Raw genomic sequence first — 15,754 nt, 5'->3', positions numbered from 1 at the left:
AATACGCATCACAAATAGGCAAGATTGTCAAAAGAATCATTCCGAAATATTGCACCACTGTGTGTTTTAGATCAAACTATTGAATTTCAATGCTAAATCTTCACTTGAGGATTTGCAGCATAAAGTATGCAAAACATACTTACATCGCATGAAATTTTGATCACGTTACGCGGTCAACTTTGCGCACCAAAATTTGTAAGAGAGAGCGTGGCCATTAGTAAATGTTCAATGACCCTTGTAAGACACGGGATTTGGTGCATTTTAGGCCATACGGAATATGAATATAGTTATCTCCTCAGTCATGAATTGCCCACTTCCTTGACTACACAATGTAGATGAGATATCCGACCATAATATGTATAGGATAATGAACAGTTCTAGAACTCTATCGCTCTGAATATAGTAGTCATCCATCTAACACTCTCGACTTTAGAGTCCAAGTCTGGCTTGAAAGTACTATCATCAGCTAGACAAAAGATATGAGGTTATAATTACTCCATAGAAGTAAAACTTATTCCCAAGAAGGTACGAATCATCATGTCTTGAGTTCTTGCTATGAAATAGATCAGACAGGATATCCGATTCTACGAATCCCTTTATGATCATGATGAGCGTGGGAAGCAGGAAAAGGGACGATCCTTGATCATTCCCTCGTAAGATATATGGGATGAAACTCGATTTTGGTGGCAGACGGCGGCCATAAGTAGCTGAGGTGTAGCGAAGAACTGTGATTTGAGAATCAGATCAAGAACAGATGTTATGATTCTTCAATGATAATGGTTATACCATAGTCGCACTGTACAACGTAACGTACACAGGGGATTCGAGTGGTAGTCTGACAAGCCAATTTCGTGCCTGTTTCAATTGTTGGCTAATAATCATTAATTTATAGCCTTTATTGTCCACAACATACTTCCATTTAGAAACTTAACAAATATTATAAGGAACTTTCTCTGCAACTATGATTTTTTATCGTATTATAATCATGTCGTTGGAAGTAATCTTTAAATTCTTCCATTATTCATCCTATCACTTCGGATGCCGGAATAGCTGAGTAAGCATGCTTTCATGCTTCACGCTTCAGAGGTTCGGAGGTTGCCGAGACATTTACATGATCATCCGGCTTCACATGGGCAATAATAATAATTCATGAGATTCAATACTTTGGAGCACATGGCAAACATTCATCAAAGGTTTCACAATTAATCTCTACGAATCAATCACACGTGTTGATATCGCCGATAATACCGAGTATATTGAGAATTATAGTGACATGGGATGAGGTTTAGCCTTCTTATCACTTACAATAAATCCCATTCCAACCGACACCTCCTTGCGTGAATTGGTAGTCTAATCAATTCAACTATTCTTCAAATGAGGGATCCTATTGATAATCGAGCGGCTATTGACCGATTGCGAGCCTTATTCAAGAATTCCGATCCTGAACCCGAATATGAACCTATCTCAAGCAGCTCTAGTATCCACGAAGATGATGTTCGCAGACCCGTCCTCGTTTTACCAGATCAAGTCGAGGGGGAGCCATTTTCATGGTTTGAGTATGGGATCTTTATGTTAATCGGAGTGGCAATGCTCTGGGCATGGTATGTTCCACTGAGGTCTCGGGAGGGCGCAGAAGCTGATATCTTGACAGGAATATGTTCTTAGCAGCCGCACCATATTTTCAAAGCCGATTCCAGGACAATGAGAGTATCCTCCAGCACTTTCAATCTGCGATCACTTCCGTTGGAACGATTACGAACCTCGGATCTACCCTACTCCTCAGTCATTTGCAATTGAATGCCTCGTACCCGAAACGAATTATATCCTCCCTCGTCCTTAATACTATAGTCTTCACGCTTCTTGCGATATCCACTTCATACTTTCGCGATGTTTCATCAAGCGGTTATCTGGTCTTCACATTGATCATGGTATTCGCGACCTCTTGCGCAACTGGGCTTTTACAAAATGGGGCATTTGCATTTGCGTCGAGCTTTGGCAGACCGGAATACATACAAGCTATTATGACTGGGCAAGCAATTGCCGGAGTTTTACCTTCAGCAGCACAGATTGCGACGGTTCTGGCTGTTCCGCCACCAGACCATTGGGCCGACGTAGATACGGAGGTTGCAGATGTAAAGGAAAATACCACTTCGGCCTTTGTTTATTTCTTGACGGCTACCGTCATCAGTGTTCTCACATTAGTCTTCGTCTTCCCCTTACTTAGAAAGCAAAATCGAATCCTCGAAAGCCGCGCGGCATCATCAGCTGATAGTGATGATGAGAGTGATGAGAGCGGGAAGAATAAGGTCGTTGGTATGGTCAGACTGTTCAAGAAACTTTATTGGTTGGCAGGAGGAGTGTTCATGTGTTTCGCTGTGTCAATGTTCTTCCCAGTGTTTACATCAAAAGTGGTTTCAGTAGTACCCGCTGATGGTGCTTCTCGAATACTTCAACCTGAGGCTTTTATTCCCCTTGGATTTCTGGTTTGGAACATCGGTGATCTGTGTGGCCGTCTGCTACCACTTCTACCTTTTCATACCAAGGCTCGACCGATCCCACTTTTCATATTCTCTATTCTTCGAATTGGCTTTGTTCCGTTATATCTTCTGTGTAACATTGAGGGTAAAGGGGCCAGAGTCAACAGCGATGTTTTCTACCTTCTCGTCGTTCAAGGTGGATTTGGACTTAGTAATGGTTGGCTTGGCAGTTCTTGCATGATGGCAGCCGGTGATTATGTTGATGAGGAAGAACGAGAAGCAAGCGGACCTTTCATGATGATCAATCTTGTAGCAGGTTTGATGGCTGGCTCACTCCTCAGTTTTTCTGTGGCTGGGATTTCGTGATCTCATATTAGCGTTGGTTTGTACCTTTGTATTTATGGGAAGGAGTTCAGAGAGATATCATGCATAGATTGGCGTTGGAGATTACGGTGCTTTTGATTGAGACGTAGATTGTTGATATCATGGCATGGCATGGGATATTTATGGGAAGGAAGTCTGATTTTAGAGCTTGCATAAGAACGTGGGAGAATTAATATTATGCCCTACGAGTTGCATGTATTTGTTGTTTCGGAGGTGAGATATTTGTGGTGAAGTTTGTAAAGTGATCACAAGGTTGCAGTATCTGGTCAAAAGAAGGAGGCTTCTTCATTCAGTCCTACGTAGTACTTGGTTTCCTTGTTGAGTTTTTCGTACTCTACATGAGCAATCATGGAAGAAGGGGTATAAATCTCTTTTAGTTCAATTTCACCTCGTCAGCATGTTCTCTGGGTTCACTTCTTACTTTTATCGTTCTAATCTGGTTGGATGAGATAAGAGTGAACATACATTGTACATCAAGCATCAAGGGAGCGGAATGCAAAAAAGAAAATATTCTTTTTGGAAGAGAGAGAGAGAGAGAGAGAGAGTTGCTCCTTGACTTTCTATTTGCAGTCATCGCGATTCTCGGCACGTGATTGGATTGATGGGTATTTTTGGGATATTCCAGTTCAGTTTCTACATCTAAGATCTAACATATCATCACATCATCTCTCCCTGCTTTATGCTATCTGCGTATTCTATCTCGTTGAATTTAAGTCGTTGCATACGATTCTTTTAAGCTTACTGGAGCTATTTACCTACCGGTCTGAGCTTGATTGATTCACCTTTACTTTCTCGCTGCTCCTTTTAGAGAAAATCTAGGCGTAAAAGCAGATAATCTCTATGCAACCACCCACTATCCCTATACCTTCAATTCTCCGATTCAACGGTTTCTTAGTCGCTGGACATTCTCTCTTGCATTCAAAAGGCTGATTTAGTTGCAAAGATCTTCTCACATGCACATATTCGTACACGGCACAACTGGTTTCCTTCATATTTACAAGACAATCTTCTACAACACCTCGTTTTAAATTGAATCTTCCTTTGACGCTAACAAATATCATCAACTTATCCATCATGGCTACCATAGCCGCAGATGATTCTCCTTCTGAAGAGGAGAGTGTCAGTCGTAGACCCTCATCAACATCAACAACGCCTGATGACAATGATCACCTATGCCCTCATCCAGGTTGTCATAAATCCTTTGCTTCTAAAACTGGGCTTGACAATCATTTTAGGGTTCACCTCACTGATTCTGACAAGCCATTTATCTGTCCTCATCCAGGATGTGATATGCGCTACACAGGAAAGAGGGCCGTGGATCGACACTACAATCTTAAGCACACGGATCAAAGTAACTGGCTTAATTGTCCTGCAGAAGAGTGTGATGCTTCGTTTCCTGAAGAAAGACAACTCAAACTGCATCAAGTAGAACACGGTGTGTTCCGTTGTACTGCAACACGCTGTGTATATGAATGCGACAGTGAACAGGAGTTGTATAATCACAGAGAGGTAAGTGAATTGTCTGAGTCCTCCATATGCGGAAGTTCTAATACATCCTGTAGCGGAATCATACTAAACCTGACATTTACGAAAGCCGTATTGGTAAGAAGACATCAGGAAAGTCTAAAAAGGCAGGATCCAAAACTTCTCGCACAATGTCATCTGATCAAGTTTCAGATGAAGAGGAAACAGGAGATGAGATCATTGTTGATGACCGGCAAGGAGAGGACGAGCACTACCATGATGATCATGATGAAGAGAATGATGCTTTCCTCAAGCAGGCTCCCTTTGACAATTATGTGGAGGATTCCGAAAATCAAATCACCAAGAAATCAGAGAAAAAACCTTGGATGTGTCCTAAGCCAAACTGTAGAATACGTCACGTAAATCGATTTGATCTTATTTCTCATTGGCAGGTATGTAGTTTTCTCTGAATTCTCTTTATATAGCATTTGGCAGAGACTGTTGATATATCCTATTGCTTGAGATAATACATGAGTCTCTTCTATTTCAGTACAGAAGCATTTTTACTAACAGTATTACCAAATAGGACGCGCATAGCGAACTACCAGAACCGTCTAATTTTGCACTTCTATACGCCTCAAAACTTTCCGATGATACTACCGCTAATGTGGCCAATGCACATGAAGGTAAGATTCACCATGACCTTTTCGTTTAATTAAATTCATGTGATAATTTCGCTGCTGCTCTCAACCTTCCTTCTTTCTTTCTTTCCTTCCTCCCTTTCTTTCTCAAACAACAACACCTTTTGATTGTTTTTCGTGCTTTTATTGTTCGTAATAAATAGCAACAATGAATTTGATCAAAAAAGATAGTGTTGATGAATACAATCACTCACTTTACCGTACCAATGTAGGACAATCCAGTACTCTTCAGCCAGGTCGGATCAACCAGAGGGATATAAGTCACGATAATTCAGTTCCTTACAATACTGGTCTTCAAAGATCAAGTGATCATCAGCAGGAAAAAAGAAGTGCTAATAGTACAGGAAGTCCAATGGTATGTTTGATCCTTTTTCTTTTCAAAATACGTGATGATTTCAAGCATTTGATTTTTGATTTCTTTCTTCAATCAACTTTGGACATTCAATATTGTACATTCATTGAATGGGCGATGAAGAATAGTAGATCTATTCTTTCATTGGTATTCATTCATTCGTTTGTTCAAAACCTCAATTTAAGGCGTTCAATCTTTAGGTTTTATTTTCTTCTCCTAACAAGAACTTTGTAAAAGAGTATCAACTAATTAAATAGCCACAGACTACAAATATGAATGGGTTAAAGGCAACAAAAGCTACCACTTCAACTTCATCCATTTCTTCTTTGCGTTCTCCATCAACGCCAAACACTCAAACTCGTATTGCTCATCTAAGATCCCTTAACGGTCCTCCAATCGTTCCATCTCCATGCCATACTGCAAATATAGCACGTCCAAGTTCTGCTTCAGCTACTTCTTCGGAAAATTCTTCTACTTCTTCTACGCGTCGTGTAGCCAATGTTCAGCGTACGAATGAAACTACCCCAGCTATAGCTCGTCCAGTTCATCATCGTCAAAATGGCCCTCCAACTACTTTCGGTCGGGCGGTGGAAGCTCAACGACTCAATCCTTCTCCCGCTAGAAGTAACAAACCTTCTAACAATTCTGCTCCAGCAACACGCCTTAATTCAGCTCGCCATGCTGCCACTGACTCGCCTAGAGTGACCGGTGCTCCTGGTTCTCATGCTAATGCCAAAATGCGTACCCAAGAGCAATCTCAATCTACTTCCCTTGCTTCTTCCACCCGATCTTCCCCAAGGGGTTCGGATGACGAAGAAGAAGAAGCTCTATTTGTATCACCTCCAGCTACCAACAAAATCCAAGCTACAGCACCTAATTCCCGCGCTTTAGGTGTTCGAGGTTTTGCAAATATGCCATTACCAAGAGATCAAGAGTCTGATGAGGAAGACCTAAGACCAAGTCACATCTTGAGGCAGGAATGTCAAGCTGCAGCTGGTGAATCAGAGAATCCTATTGGCCGTAAAGATAAAGATGGTAGATCGTATGATGGTAATGGTTCTGGTGCGAAAATTTATGGTGCCCCGTTGTCGGGTATTAGGGGTTCTTTTGGTAATAATTCTAGACCTCGTGAGGTTAAGAAGAGTGGAAAGTCTGCAAGAACGGCTTCATCTAAGTCAAATGATTCGGATGATGATTTTGATATTGATGATAGTGAGTTGAGTGTAAGTTATTATCCTATATTTGTCTGGTCTTATTGAAAGAGATATACTAATACATTCCAGTCATCTAGTGACTCATTTGAAGGGACACCTCGACTTTATCATCGCTCAAAAGATCGTGACGACACACGTCCTTCCGACTCTCATCGTTGCCGTTCCTCCAATAATTCCCGTCCACTAAGAACTCCTAGTCCTCATAACGACGGATATCGTCCCTACGAAGTTTATGGTCCAGATCTTGACTCTCCACCACCATCCTATCTCATCAAATCTCCTGGTGTAATTGACCGCACCCTTCCATACCCCGATCGTGAAGAAAATAAATTCCTATCAGATGTCGCTCAAGTTCAACCTGATGATCTCTTCGATGCTGACGACATCTTTTTCACATTTCAAGGTCAGACTCCTCATGAAATAGAAGTTCAAGCACGTTTAGATGCAGAAAAAGAAGCTATGAGAGCAAATGCATATGGTTCTAGATTTCGTGCCCCAATGCATTTCGATCATTGTCCATACACAGCTCCGATTTGTCGAGGGGAACGCCAAACTTGGATAGCAGAAAGAAAACGAATCGATACTACAGAAGCTCGTGATGATTATTTCGAAGATGTAGAGATACTATTGGGAATTGATCGTGATGGTAATCGTCACAGTACTTCTAATTCAAATAAACCTGTTTCCGCCGTTTTCACCAAGGGAAAAAAAGCCACTTGCGCGGGTCCAGCTCGTGTTAAAAGAAAATATAATTGGCGGGATCCGGATTCGAAGAATAAACGTCTTCGTGGCCGTATTACTCGTGGTGCTCAAAATTCTCGTTCTCGTGGTCAAGCACAAGTTGATGGTGCGGATGAACAGGTTGATATCAAAGATCCTTCTTGGGCTTGGAGTTGGGCTTGGAGTGAGGCTGCAGGAGCGGTTGTTAATATTCGTGAGCCTGGTACGTTGTTTCGTGGGACTCGTCTAAGTGACGGGTCTACTCGAAGTGGTGGTGCGATTCCTGACTTTGGTCCTCGTGCTTCTGGTGGTTTGGCTGGTCAGGGTTCTCTTGCGACTGCGAATGTTTCCCATGCTTCTGTTGGTTTGGCTGGTCTGGAGCATCCTGGTATCTCTGGTAACACTTCTGCAGTTACTGGTAATGGTGGCGAAGCAGGTATTACTCATGCTGAGGAGTCAGCGGTCACTGGTAATAGTACCGAAACCGCTGTTGTTCCCACTGATGAAGAGGTAACTGCTACCGATTAGCATGACGAGAACAATAGCTCTCATGCATAATTATCTCGTCCTTCTAGTTCTTAGACGTTAGTATTAGTGCCACTATTGACGACTTATTGCGCTTTTGGCGCAATATCCAGCTGTTAGGTGTTGGGAGTAGGGAGTAAGGCGTTGGTTAGCATCTTGATCATAATGCTTGTTTGCACGTATGGCTAGTTGATGCATAATGAATAATAGAGATGAAGATGGATATTCTAACATTCATAGAGAATATAATTGGCGGATTCTGGGCTATTTGAGATATTGATAAGGAGTATGATAGATATTTTGATTTTTTTGAAGGATACAAATGGAATAATTAATAATGATGATGATGATAGTAATGATAATAAATAAAATAAATAAAATAAATAAAATAAATAAAATAAATAAAATAAATAAAATAAATAAAATAAATAAAATAAATAAAATAAATAAAATAAATAAAATAAATAAAATAAATAAAATAAATAAAATAAATAATTATGTTTTTAAATATAGAAATTGTTAAAGTGAATGGTTCCTATGTAGCACGTGCACAGGGCACTAGTCCTATTAGGACTAGTGTGACCAAAAGGGTGTTTATAGACCAGCAATTGTATTTAACTTAGAATCTACAGGTGAAGAGCACCCGTAGATGGGAATAGCTACTCTATATACACACAAATGAATGGCCTAGCCGTAATGGCTAGGCAAAAAGAAATCATATTTATCCCTCCAATGATCTTACTTTACCGATAACCATTGATACCTAGTACTTGTCCGGATCTGATCCTCAGGTCACCTAAATCGCATACTAATCTCGAGTAATCGTATCATGTGTGGACATGGTTAATGTACCTGAGGTTTCTTATATAATAAGGGTGGGAGGAAAGCAGGGATTTCCGTCACAACTAGATTGAGAAGCTCTCTGTAGGAAAGCTTCGCACTTCCGTAGAACTTAGATAATGAGTGATTTATATACAAGACCAATATAGCCTCAGTTCTGCCCTATCACCTTCCCACTATTCCCTGTGTAAGGTCATTCCTTTTAACAGAAATAGATATAGGTATATTTTATTGATCTTTATAAGATTACTAGTAATATATTAATATCTCATTTTAAAAATATCAAATTTACTCTTTTAATAAAACTTATATTTTATATCTAATATTAAATTATAAATCTAGAGAATAAAGTTAAAGTAAAGCTAAATATTTATATTATATTATAATCTTACTATATTATCTTAATCTAATCTAATCTAATTATCCCCTATCCCCAAGAGTTACCCCTCCCATTCAAACCACTCCCCCACCCCACCCGACATTCTAATAAAATAAAGTAGATACCTACTATCTGTAGATAGATAAAATAAGATGAAATTAAAAGTATCCGGCTATCTTTCTCTTTCTTTCTTTCTTTCTCTCTTTCTTCTTCTTCTTCTTCTGTCTATAATCCCATCACTGTAACATCTCTCCCACCCCATCAATCACCTCCCCCCCAAAACCAAATCTCCCTTCCTATTTATTCGCGTAATTAAGATAATATAATATGATGTTTATGATGCAATTAAATCCCATCTAAGAAAAAAAAGAAAAAAAAAGAAAAAATAGGATGTGGAATCCCGAACGTAACGTAACGTAACGTAATCTAACTCAAACGTCTATTTCCCTCTCCGATGGGTACTGATTCTCCTCTATCCGAGTTGGCCTCTTCGACTGTTTAGAAATTATCTTTACCGATATAATCCCAAAATGATAGGCAGGAACATCGGAAAACTCAAATCCTTCGTGATAATAAACATTCATCGATTGGTTGTTTTAATTCCTTACTTTCTTCACCACAATACCATCCCTCGTCGATTAATTCCTGTTCTTTTCTTCTCCATGATGAATACTTATTAGGTGATTTATAATCTAAATCTCCTAGACGAGCTTCTATGACTTGATGATTTTTATCCATTCGTATGTATAAGGAACAATCTCTCAAGGTCATCGCTACACATAGTTCATGAGATGCTTTTTCCGTCTTTAGAGATCCTTTGAGATCATATTCGGTTTGGAGATCGCGAAGTCGTTTTAGCAATGGATTTTCGTGGATCCATCTTGCGAGTGATTGTACGGAGGGTGTTTCATGAGGTTTGTGTAATACATGAGAGGCGGAAGCTAGGTAACTTTCGAATTTTAATTTAGGGTCATCATCGACGAGTTTGAGTGGACAAAGATAGGATTGAAGATCAGTGTTTTTTCTTTCTTCTCCAAAGGCTACTCGACGTGCGTGAAGTGCACAAGTTCTGCAACGGATAGCTTTAGATGGTAATTCATGGGATGGTGAGAGCCATTTTGGTTTGAATTCTACAACCGTCTCTTGTGCGGATTTTCCTGAGAATATGTGAGTATTTTGCCACGAATAAAAAGACCGAAAACATACTAGGTGTCATATCTGTAATCAAAAGACCATAATCATCTTTTGCCAAGAAAGTACCACTTTGAGCTCTGGAGCGATAAAATTTCCCTTTTGGTGGTGGGACAAGATGATTCGTGGTACATGTACCAGGATTATCAAAACGTCTGAGATCAGTATTTAAACCAGGGATTACATTAAGGTGACCAATGTAAATCAATTCTTGAATGACTATTTGTTCGGGTTTGAATAGGGGTACAATATATGTAAGCCACTGTTGGTATGATTCTGAAGTTGGAGCGGTAGTAGGAACATCTTTTCGAAGACGTAATAATTTTCCTAAAATTATTTAGTTTGTTTTTTTTGTGATTATTTGACAAAGTGATGATTCGACAGAGTGATGAAGTCTATATCTTCACTCTTGCTGGAAGTGAAGGGATAGTTGGAAAGAATTACCAGAAAGATAATCCAAATCTTGATGATCCTTGTCTACCTCGATAACCCCCTGTGATTTTGGATCAATGGTAATCTGATATATGACATTTGCAGCACCTTCAGCAAGAACTTTAATGCAGATGTTATTGTTGGGTAGGTGATGAGGTTGAATAGATAAGTTCTTCATTATATCAAGGAAAGTCGGATGGTTAAACCGAGGTCGAAATGGAGATGGAGATGGAAGTAAAATCGAGTGGAACGATTGAAATGATTGGAAGAATAGAAACCGGATTGGGTCTTTTTGAAGTAATCGAGGTAACCTTATTGCATCATTTTAGGTTTGTCCCGCCCGCCGTAATACTAAATTAGCTTTAGCGCAGTTGACGCTTGGACTTTCACCAGTGGATGATGGGATGAATCATGAATGTTGTTAAAAATGTTGGAATGAATTAGTAGGGATGAAGGTTTTTGTAGTTGGCAGGCGCGGGAACATCTAATGAAATATGAGATGAATTTGAGTAATGAAGTGATTTGTATGAAGGTGAATATGAAGTTGGGGAAATAGCTTTAAAGATATAACACTAGTCATGTAAAAATCTTGAAGTATTCGTATTTTATTGAAATATGTTGAGCTTCTTAGAGAGTTTGTATTACATGGAAGTCCCAACAGCATAACATTGAGACTCCTGAATATCCAGTTGAAAACTTCACTTCCTCAATAGGACAGGTATAATCATGATCTCCATTCATGAAGAATCGACAGAGTGGAGATATTTGGCTGACATGATGATGAAAAGAAAGGAAAGAATGCGATGATGGTATTGATAAGTTTTTGTATATAGAAATGTAGATGTAGAAACTGATATATCTCGTCTCAATTAATGATGAACGGAGAATATCTATCTCCTTTGCTCTGCTGATTTGGGAATAACCATTCCTTGATCGGAAGGATTATAAAACAATAATAGAAAAGTCTTGACGATGCCTTGATTGAGACCTTTAATACACCAGTCTCGATACTCAAAAGCCATAGATCATATTCCATTCTTCGCAAATCACCATGAACTTTCTGGTTGATGAAGCGAGGAAAAGGGATTGAAGAAGAAAGATAGGAATCCAAACATCATGAGCAAGTTGGTTCTCTTCCCATAAAATCATCAACTGACACACATCCATGCCTGTTTAGAGAAAATGGAGGTTTGGAGTGTGAGATGAACTACTAGGCAGATCGCATTAGCATATGGTACTAATAACATATACAACTTACATCTAGTAACATAGCATATGAATACCTGGGAAGATAAGCAATCGCCAAAGTCGTCAAAATGGCAAAATTATCCTTTCCCATCGATTCATCACATATAATAAAAGTTGAATGAATCATGAAGATCAGAGAAGTGGTTACCGAAATGCAAACACTCGGGAATAAGATCTTACATCGCACATAGCACATAGGACGCAAGGATCCACCCAAGAATTGTTGCCTTATATGATTGCTAATTGAAATGATACCTCCCTCCACCGGATGCATGAATAAATAATAAATTATGCAAGGAGATCAATATCGGGTGTTGACGCTAAATGAGAGACAACCTCACGGGTTTGTGTGTGTACCCCGTCCCCGTATACTGTACGACATTTTCGCGGGAATAACCTCGGGAAAGGAAAGGGTTTTATTTTTGAATGGGAATAGTACGAATATTCTCTCTGTGAATTGACTGAGAGGTCCACCAACTGCTTGTGGTCAGAGCACAATTGAGTCTGTGAGTGAGGGGAAGAAATGAAAAAGATGAGTAAGTAGGTAGGTAGGTATGACGAAGGTTGATTTTGAGTTGGGATGGGAAATGAAGTGAGATTATATATATATAAATATAAATAAATATAAATATATATTCCTATGTGTATATTTATTTAATGATAAAAGTCTATCATCTTTCAATATCACTTACCCAACATACAAACAAGCACATATTATAATAACAACAACAACAACAACAACAACAACAACAATCCAATTCGGACAATCGGAAAAGTCATCAATTCCAATCACATCCTCCGTATAAGAAAGAGCAGGGTTCATGTGGTAACAGAAGCGAGCTGAGAGGGAGAAATGCGGAAAAGAAAGGAAAAATTTAAATTTAGCTATCGAGTCTTTTTCTCGTACAGCAGCACAGCAAAGCAACAAGCTTCTGAGAACCATTATCATATTTCATATCTATTTATTAGGAACGAAAACTTGTACACAAAAATTATAACATCGCACATTCATCCTCCCTCTCAATCTCACATCACACATTCAAACCTTTCAACTCAATCAATCAATCAATCCTCTTATCTTTCTTTCCTTCTTTATTCACAAAAGAGAGAAGCAGGATCGTCGGTTACGTCACACGATACAATCATTTCATTCATTCATCCATCAAAAGATTCCTCACGCGATCATATCGAACGCTTTCATGGCGCGCCAGCAAACTTAAATCTACAAAACAAATCTCTTCGAAAATATCCTCTCGAGCGATCCACTACCTGAGAACGTCGTTATCGCCAACTGCTAATGTCATTTCAAGATGGCATTCAATTTCAACTGGTCGCCTCTAACGGCAGATGCGGAATTCTATCAAAGAGCTCAAGAAATGCTCACGGCAGCTCTTAATAAATCACCAAAGCCTCCGATTATAAAGGATGATATCTTAGTCAATGAGTTAAACTTGGGTTCGGTACCTCCAGATCTGGAGATATTAGAGATTGGGGATTTGGCAGAGGATAGGTTTAGGGGAATCTTCAAGATGTGCTATTCTGGAGATGCTTTCTTGACTCTGAAAACAAGAGTTCAGGTATGTTTACTATCGTCATCGTCATCATCATCATCATCATCATCATCACCACCTCCATACGACATATCTTGACACACATCTCCTTCATTGTCCCACTTTTGCATGAATATTTTGTCACACGATAAAAATGAGGTGTCATTGCAGAATTCTCGGCGCGCATAGAGGGGATTTCGCGTTTTATTTTTACCGCCCAACGCATATCACACATGCTTGACTTGGTTATAATACATGGCTAATAAATCAACCTAGGCCAATCCGCTGAATAATCATTTGTTCTCAAAACCATCATTCACGTCTCCACAACCCCTCGCGGCAGATGCGGGTCTCACGATTCCATTGCAAATCACTTTGTCCGAAATCAAATTATCCGCCTTCATCATAGTGGTATTTTCAAAGCAGAAAGGATTAACATTGGTCTTCCGAAATGATCCACTTGAATCTCTCAAGGTCTCTTCCACCTTCGACTCGATACCATTCATCAAGGATTATTTACAGAAGGAAATTGAACAACAGTTGAGGACTTTGATGATGGATGAATTACCTGCTATTATTCATAGGTTGTCATTGAGATTATGGTGCCCGGAATATAGAGGAAAGGAAGATCAAGAGATGGCCGAAGCTGTAAAGAAAACGAAAGACGAAGTAGCCATTGATCCATTTGCAAGCCCACCACAAGATGCGGTCGATGCACGTGGAAATGTTCTAGATGCAAGCGAAATATCCAATTTATCGTTAGATGGTGGGTCGGAGATCCACTCGCTGTTCTCACAAAAGAACCTACTTAGGTTGGCCGCACTCACAAACTCTCATCGAACTTTGTCACTTTTCACTCCTTCTATTCGAGATGCGGTCTTTCGAGCATGGGCGCCATCAGAAAGAGGTGATTCGGCTGGAACAACTACACCTGCAACTACTTCACTTCACAGACCACAATCATCCCTTGGAGGTCAGAGTACTACCTACACATTCTCAAATAGAAGTTCTGATGATGGACATGGTAGTATGCCATCTAGACCATCATTGGTCAATATGAATTCGGCTACCACGGGATTAAGTCTGGGTGCAAATCGAGGTTCAAGGTCACATACTACAAGAAAGAAGAAGAACAGAGTGGTGAACTTGAGAAAATCCAAAACTACAGATAATGTTAGCGAGAGTGGCGAAAGTGAGACTGCTTCCATAACTGCAGCATCTGAACCAATCGTTCAATCTCGTATTCCAGAAGAGCCGGAAGATATTCCTGTCACTCCACCACCTGGAAAGGTACGATTTAATAGTATCGACCTTGGAGATTCACCAAAGAAACTACAACCATCTCGTTCTATCACACCAGAACAAGGAAACATGAACCAAATTCCAACACTCACCGTGGAACCTTCTACTCCGATTCATTCAGAAAACCAGAAGCGTCCTGCTTACAATCAATCAAGCTTTACATCATACACTTCAGAGAAGTCAGCAACTACCCCACCACATACGCAATTCTCATATCCACATGGTCTTCACTTCTCCGCAACTGAATCACCATCTGGAATTCTTGAGCAAGCCTGGATTATGAAGATGGCATCTGAGCTAGCTCGTCGTCGACATGATAAAACTGCTCGTGAAGGATTTTGGTCTACATCAAGCAATGGTGATGATGCTCCACCTGCTTATGAACCCAAAGCCTTGTAATGTAGGCTATATTACATTCAACCACACACACGTGTACAACATCTCACCTCTTTCTTTTGTTCATCATTTTTACAGGAGTATCATGGGAAAATAATGGACTTTACGAACACTCCACTCTTTCGTGTTTCTGGAAGTACCTAATATTGATAAACTTTGGTGCTGCGATTTAGCGAGTTTTTTTTTTCCAACTGGACAAAAGAAGTGCTGTACCTCATGGGAGGTTTGGCCTAGTTTGAATGAATGGTTTGTTTTTGGTTAGGGTTGGTGGGGGATTAGGAATTGATATTGGGGGTGATTTCCGGTAGCAGGTATATAAAAGTTGGTTCTTGGGGCTTCTTTCGTTTTTGAGCGATTTGGTAAAATGGGGTTGTTGAGTCCTGATTTTTGAGAGGTGATATTGTGGATTGAAGAAGTTGACCATTGAAGTGGTGTCGAGAAGAGCAGTGGATGTTGTTTTGGATTGTATATACATGGGACTTTACGATTCCCTCCTTTTCTTACAGATCGTTTTGAGCGATACTTCTCAAGAACTAACGAATTCCTTTTGTCTTTTGCCATTCGCTGTCTACTTTTACA

The 15,754-nt window shown here is 39.8% G+C and overlaps 4 protein-coding genes across 4 annotated transcripts; 3 read left to right on the top strand and 1 right to left on the bottom strand.

Annotated features, from left to right (window-relative positions):
* Positions 1 to 1,374: 1,374 nt before the first annotated feature.
* Positions 1,375 to 2,843, top strand: SS1G_09667 (hypothetical protein; the record flags this gene model as incomplete). The annotated part of the gene is made up of 2 exons (XM_001588984.1): positions 1,375 to 1,601; positions 1,652 to 2,843. 2 exons carry the CDS (start codon positions 1,375 to 1,377, stop codon positions 2,841 to 2,843), a joined length of 1,419 nt encoding a protein of 472 aa, XP_001589034.1.
* Positions 2,844 to 3,935: 1,092 nt separating this feature from the next.
* SS1G_09666 (hypothetical protein) lies at positions 3,936 to 7,840 on the top strand (the record flags this gene model as incomplete). Its single annotated transcript, XM_001588983.1, has 6 exons — positions 3,936 to 4,370; positions 4,424 to 4,777; positions 4,912 to 5,011; positions 5,239 to 5,381; positions 5,636 to 6,601; positions 6,662 to 7,840. 6 exons carry the CDS (start codon positions 3,936 to 3,938, stop codon positions 7,838 to 7,840), a joined length of 3,177 nt encoding a protein of 1,058 aa, XP_001589033.1.
* Positions 7,841 to 9,611: 1,771 nt separating this feature from the next.
* SS1G_09665 (hypothetical protein) lies at positions 9,612 to 10,857 on the bottom strand (the record flags this gene model as incomplete). The annotated part of the gene is made up of 3 exons (XM_001588982.1): positions 9,612 to 10,213; positions 10,263 to 10,574; positions 10,692 to 10,857. The coding sequence occupies 3 exons, from the start codon at positions 10,855 to 10,857 to the stop codon at positions 9,612 to 9,614; spliced, it is 1,080 nt and encodes a 359-aa protein (XP_001589032.1).
* A 2,380-nt stretch (positions 10,858 to 13,237) lies between these two features.
* SS1G_09664 (hypothetical protein) lies at positions 13,238 to 15,178 on the top strand (the record flags this gene model as incomplete). Its single annotated transcript, XM_001588981.1, has 2 exons — positions 13,238 to 13,504; positions 13,754 to 15,178. The coding sequence occupies 2 exons, from the start codon at positions 13,238 to 13,240 to the stop codon at positions 15,176 to 15,178; spliced, it is 1,692 nt and encodes a 563-aa protein (XP_001589031.1).
* Positions 15,179 to 15,754: the final 576 nt, after the last annotated feature.

This window comes from Sclerotinia sclerotiorum, genomic scaffold, assembly GCF_000146945.2.
Source record: "Sclerotinia sclerotiorum 1980 UF-70 scaffold_14 genomic scaffold, whole genome shotgun sequence".
Lineage (NCBI taxonomy): Eukaryota > Fungi > Ascomycota > Leotiomycetes > Helotiales > Sclerotiniaceae > Sclerotinia > Sclerotinia sclerotiorum.
This window is presented reverse-complemented; position numbering and strand designations above follow the sequence as displayed.